The sequence below is a fragment of the Triticum aestivum genome, chromosome 6D (genome assembly GCF_018294505.1).
Source record: "Triticum aestivum cultivar Chinese Spring chromosome 6D, IWGSC CS RefSeq v2.1, whole genome shotgun sequence".
Lineage (NCBI taxonomy): Eukaryota > Viridiplantae > Streptophyta > Magnoliopsida > Poales > Poaceae > Triticum > Triticum aestivum.
The window spans coordinates 469,491,963-469,498,282 of NC_057811.1; the positions used below are offsets into that span (position 1 = coordinate 469,491,963).

General features: G+C 43.8%; 1 protein-coding gene across 1 annotated transcript; it reads right to left on the bottom strand.

The window, feature by feature from the left end:
* Positions 1-553: 553 nt before the first annotated feature.
* LOC123142853 (BTB/POZ and MATH domain-containing protein 1-like) lies at positions 554-1,636 on the bottom strand. The gene is made up of 2 exons (XM_044561578.1): positions 1,104-1,636; positions 554-1,040 (listed from the first exon to the last, which is right to left on the bottom strand). Exons 1-2 carry the CDS (start codon positions 1,634-1,636, stop codon positions 554-556), a joined length of 1,020 nt encoding a protein of 339 aa, XP_044417513.1.
* Positions 1,637-6,320: the final 4,684 nt, after the last annotated feature.

The window sequence follows — 6,320 nt, forward strand, 5'->3', positions numbered from 1 at the left end:
TTACCCCTTCTTCTATAATATATATGATACACACACTCGTGCGTATTCTAGAAAAAAAACACTGCTATTGAAAAAAAAATGGCCTACTGCTGGCCACTGACGATTAAATTATAATTTAACAGGCAGCATTGACCATATGCAGGGTATGAAGAAAAGATTGTTGGATGTTTTAATTCTCTAAACTGTGATGGCATCTCATGATCCTCATTTGAATTCCTTGTTTTCTGATAGCCCTTAATGACATTGAGGTCAGCGCTGTGGTAAACAGAAGCAGCCATTGCAGTTAGTGTAGATGAATTCATAGACCCCAAAAATAAGTTTAATAACATAAGTCAATAAGGTTCAGAGACCATAGAGTACCCATTGCTAAAACAAAAGCAATATATCATGGCAATGATCTAGAAACCATGGGCTACCACTACCCAAAACCTGAGCATTTTATGCCCTCTAATTCCGATGCAGTTCCAGGTTAACTGGCACAATCGCAGAGGTGCAGCGCTATACTAATAGTCTGAGACAGCTAGCTGATTAATTGCCACTCGGCATCAACCACTCAACTAATACGCAACATGGCCATGAGCGCAACCATAATAGAAGGGCAGCTCGTGCTCAGATGCTTGAAGCCGTCCGTGGCTACGAGAGCCCTCACATTATTCGGAGCAGTGAGAAATTCTAGGCATGCCTTCTTCAGCCCCTCACAGCGGTGCTGCTCGGCTAGCGCCAAGATGTTCGCCACAGTGCTGACCTCAATGTAGTTGCACAGCTTCTCCTCGCAGATCAGCTTCAGCCGCCCCATGTCGTACCTGTCCGCCGCAACGAGCAGGTGCTGGTACACAGTGTATTCGTCTTCCTTCTTGTTGCTCGTCTCTGGCAATGCGCCGGTGTATGAGAAATGAAGCAAAGCCTTGAACAGATCTGGCTCAATGTCTTCTACGCGAACGACACCTTCGACATTGCCCTCCTTCATGGGTCCGAAGAGCTCGGCGGCAAACACCGGAGAGCGGGCAGCGAGCACGCACCGATGTGTGCAGACGATCTTACTGCCGACCTCAAACACCACGTCAGCGCCGTTCTCGCTCTCGAGGAGCTCGCCGAGGTGCTACCGCAGGTCGCATGGGGGCACGGAGACGAAGGCCGCCGCGTCATCCACCGCGCGGCAATCATGGAAGACGATGATGTCGCACCGGATGATGAAGGAATCGTTCCTGAGATGCTTGGAGCTCCGCAGGTCGCAACTTTTGATGAACTTCGGGTGCTCCCAGCCGCTCCAGGAAGCGAAGTCCTTCACCGATGACCATGTGAGGCTCAACTCCTGCCACAACTCCTCCTCGCACTCGTCCCTGTCGCCGGCGAGGCAGAAAGCGAAATGGGCCTTCACAACCACCGCGACATCTTCGTCTAGCACCAGCGAGAGGGATACGTAATCCTCGACCGCCGAGCTGAGGCCGTTGGGGTAGTACCCGATGCGCCAGCGATGGCCGCCGATGGTGAAGGGTCTGGATTTGACGCACTTTCCGGTGGGAGCGGTGATTCTGGTATCGGAGTAGCCGTGGATCGTGAGAAGATGGCGCCCTCTCGCCCTGTCCGACACGATGGCGGACCTCGACAGCTCTCCGTCGGCTACGGCGGCCCCCATTGCCGATGCCCTCCGCAGAATTGGGCGCTCGATCGCAGCTCTCGTGGGGGGATGGGCTTGCGCTACTGCTTTGGGCGGCGAGGGTTTAGCGCCGCGGCTATAAAGGAGGAGCGGGGAAGGAAACGAGCGAGACCGGTGGGCTGTTCGCCCAAATCCCCACCGGGCCGGGCCCATACGTCATCGCCCGTAATTGCTGAATGTTTTTTTAGGGGTAATGGCTGAAAATTTTCTGACTGCGAAAACATGTGCGTTCGAAATAATTGTCAGTACGATCATACTCTAAAATGAGACCATTTTCAAACTGAGAAGATAAAAATGGAGGTATCATATTTTTTGAAATTTATACTGCTGAGCATGGACTACAAAAAAATCATATACTTTTCCAAATTTCGCATGTATGTGTTGCCATGCATGATTTTTCTCACATCTCTTAACATTGTAAATATGAATCTCCCCAACCTAACATGGCAAGTGGCTCAACCTCCGGCACTACATATGAGTCCAAGATGAGGTTATGATTTTCTGCATAGTTTGGCAGCACGTTTTTTTCTCTCTAAAAGTTTAGAGAAAAAACAAATGTGCTACCAAACTATGCAATTCCACGGAGCAGGTCGGCAATACCTAGGAAATGAATGCCTCGGTCTTATAAAGCAGCAGTTTTTCTCAGTTTGATTTATAAAAAAGCAAGGTCTAGACCTCATCTGTTGTATTTGAAAACCATGGTTTTTTTTAAAACCCACCGCATTCTCTTAAAACTCCAAAAAACAAGGATGCCAAAGGTAGCCTAAATTTTACAGACATTCTTACAACCATTTCAAGGAATTTGTTTTAGAAAAACTGACATTGCATTGTACCGTAACAAACTAACTACTAGTAAGATTTGGGCATATGTGGACAGGTACACAGGAAAGCAACTGTGAGTGCCACTCTGTTTTGTTCCAAGTTCTACTGGGTATGGACACATTGTTTTTGACGGACAGACAGAGCTTGCATTCCTCATCTGCTGAACCAGACAACTGTTTTTCACTAGTGGATGGGTACTTCCACCACATCCATCTTCAGGCCAAGGTGGTCGATGATCTGAAGCCACATCCAAAAATAATTTGCAGATGAGACCAGAGTATGGTATAAGAACAGAGGGCAATACAGAATAGGTCCCGGCAATATACTGGCAGCAGTACAGACAAGAGGGCAACATGAAGTCCATACATGCTATGGAACTTCTCTTGATGTGTCTGCAATGAACTTGATGTCACACATCTGTTGTTTTAAAAATTATACTTGCAAGTGAATGTACAATGCAATGAAATACATGTTTGTTTCCTTTCGACAAAGGGTGGATTTTATTAGCTTAAAATGGAGCATCAAGTGATACAAACACAGTGAGCACACACCCGGCCTCTGCATAGATAGGATGCACACATCCAACCCAACCGACACCAAAAAACCACACACCAACAACTAGCAAGTCAAACATGACCGAAGCTATACCTTAGTCGAGCAAAAAGAAAAAAGAAAAACTCCGAAGCGATCAAGCCAGTGATCACAATCTACAACAGCAACCATATCCGCACCAACCATCACTTGACATCAGCTGTGATATCGCCATCACTTTCCACAGCCCCTGCAACTACATGCATAGCATGGTCTTGACGAGAGGTGCCATGCAAAGTGAAGGCCATGTTCGCACAAGCAGACAGTCAAGCCGCGACAAGAGCCACTCGCCGTCAGCGACTCTGAATAGCGAAGGTTTGTTAAGAAATGAGAACCTCTCTTTGTTGCTTTGACATTGATGATCCAAAGAGAGCTTTGACACTCAAACTTAGATCAAGGAAAATCAACACAGCCAGTTTTAGTCTTTGTATTATTCCGGTAGAACTGAATGAGATATGGGATATGAGACCCAAGTTTTATGGGAAAAGAAAAACGAGTTGCCAATCTTCTACGATATATATATTTCGCAAAAGAATTATATTGGTCAATGAACTTTGACGGGTTACTGATATTACCTTTTTTTGGAACGAAACTTGTCGCTAATTCGTAGGTTCTATCCTGAAAACCATGATGCCAGTCGTATCGACTGAAGCTAAGCTAGAGCATTTTTCCAAGATGTGGAAGATGCTTTCATTCATATTGATGTTCAGAAAATACATTTTCAGGCTCAACATGACTTAAACACAAACCGTGACAAAAGTTCTTATGCTAATCCTTTCATCATATCATAATGGTCCAACTGACTAGCATTGAGACAGACCATGGTCATCAACAAGAAGGTGTCCACCGACTGACTTGCATTTTAAAAGGTTGGCATGTCAATACAGTGAATCAGATTCAGTTAGCTCGGTATTACTATTACGTACTACTACTAAGTGACTATCAGTTGATTTTGGATCAAGATGGTTATTTCCAGAAGTTTTGAAGTATCTGAACACTAGTAGAAAAAGGGGCTTTCGTTCGGGCCTCGCCAGCCCATTAGTCCCGGTTCTTATACGAACCGGGATCAATGGGTGCATTCATCCCGGTTCGTGAGCCCAGGTGGCCGGCCGGGGCCTTGTGGGCTTTGGTCCCGGTTCGTCTGGACCCATTTGTCCCGGTTCTAGGCACGAACCGGGACCAATGGGCCTCGCTCCTGGCCCACATCCATTGGTCCCGGTTCCAGCCACGAACCGGGACAAATGAGTTGCCTATATATAGCCCATCGCCGGCGAGCAGAGCACTCCACACTGCTATGTTTTTTGCTGGCCGGCAAGGGAAGGGCATTTGGGTGCTCTAGCTCACCTCCTATGCACATGAGGTGTTCGATGAAATGTCCGAGCCACACTAGTTAATATTTCTTCTCTCGAAACTCGGCCTCCGAGCTTCATTTTCCCCAAGATTTTTCTAGGTTTAGCGGTCCATCACGTCCCGTCCCCGTCTTCACCGCCGTCGATCGCCCGCGCCGATCTCGTCGCCGGCACTACCGTGGTGAGCCTCTTGTTCTTATCTTCTTTCTAAAAGAAAAAAAAATTCTTACTTGAGATAGATACTTGTCTAATTTTCTTACTTTTATTATTCCTTATTATTATATAGTGCGATGGTTCTGGTATCTGCCCCCATCGGCCCTCGTCCTGTTTATGATTCGGGTGTGGTATATATTATCTTTTTATAACTATTTGGTTCATTTATTGTTTATGAAAATTATGCCGACCAACGTGACATCGATTTTATTTATGTAGGAGGTGGTTGAACCGGAAATTCCAGCCGACCCTATTGTCGAGAGGTTAAATTTAGTTGAAGAAGAAAACAATTACTTGAAGGAAAAAAAAATTGAGGAGGAGAAGATGATATTGGAGTTGCATGTTGCGGATGTCGTCGATGATCACAAGATCAAGATGGATGCAATGCGGTTGAAGATTAGAAAGATTAGAAAATATGCCATTCATACCGAGGCTTGGTATCATTATGCCGTTGGATCAATTGTTACCTTAGTTGTGATTATGATCGCATTTGTTGTTGCATTGAAAGGTTTTACATAGTTTCAATGTATGGTTTAACTAGATGCTTTGGAGAGCTATATGTTGTTTCATTTGAACTATGTATGTACTTTGGTTTAATGTGATGATGAACTACTATTAATTTGGTCACTTATCTATCCATGTTCATTTGTAGTGCTTTTCAATTTCAGGGTCTTATAGCTGAAAAAAATCAGTAAATGCATGAAAAATAACAAATAAAGTCAGAAAGGGTTGAAAATTGATGATGTGGCTTTGAATGGTGCATTTTGAACACAGAAAAACTATGTAGTTCAAATAAGTTCAAAAAAATGAAACCCCTTTGTCACATACGAGTTTCCGTATGAAACCCTGATATCGAAAGAGATTGTCCGTTTTGTACACGAAGTGCATCCAGTTTTTGCCATAAGCATCTCTACATTCTTGCACATGCTATGTGGGTGAAATGATGATACCATGCCAACTTTCAACCTTTTCAGAGTTCATTTGTAGTGCTTTTCAATTTCAGGGTTCTTATAGCTAAAAAAAATCTGTAAATGCACGAAAAATAACAAATGAAGTCAGAAAGGGTTGAAAATTGATGATGTGGCTTTGAATGGTGCATTTTGAACACAAAAAAATATGGAGTTCAAATAAGTTCAAAAAATGAAAAATCTTTGTAACAGATGAGTTTCCGTATGAAACCCTGATACTTCGAAAGAGATTGCCCGTTTTGTAGCATCCAGTTTTTGCCGTAAACCTCTCTCCTTTCTTGCACATGCTATGTGGGTGAAATGATGATACCATGCCAACTTTCAACCTTTTCAGAGTTCATTTGTAGTGCTTTTCAATTTCAGGGTCTTATAGCTGAAAAAAATCAGTAAATGCACAAAAAATAACTAATGAAGTCAGAAAGGGTTGAAAATTGATGATGTGGCTTTGAATGGTGCATTTTGAACACAGAAAAACTATGGAGTTTAAATAAGTTCAAAAAAATGAAATCCCTTTGTAACAGACGAGTTTTTGTATGAAACCCTGATACTTCGAAAGAGATTGTCCGTTTTGTACACGAAGTGCATCCAGTTTTTGCCGTAAGCCTCTCTACTTTCTTGCACATGCTATGTGGGTGAAATGATGATACCATGCCAACTTTCAACCTTCTCAGAGTTCATTTGTAGTGCTTTTCAATTTCAGGGTCTTATAGCTGAAAAAAT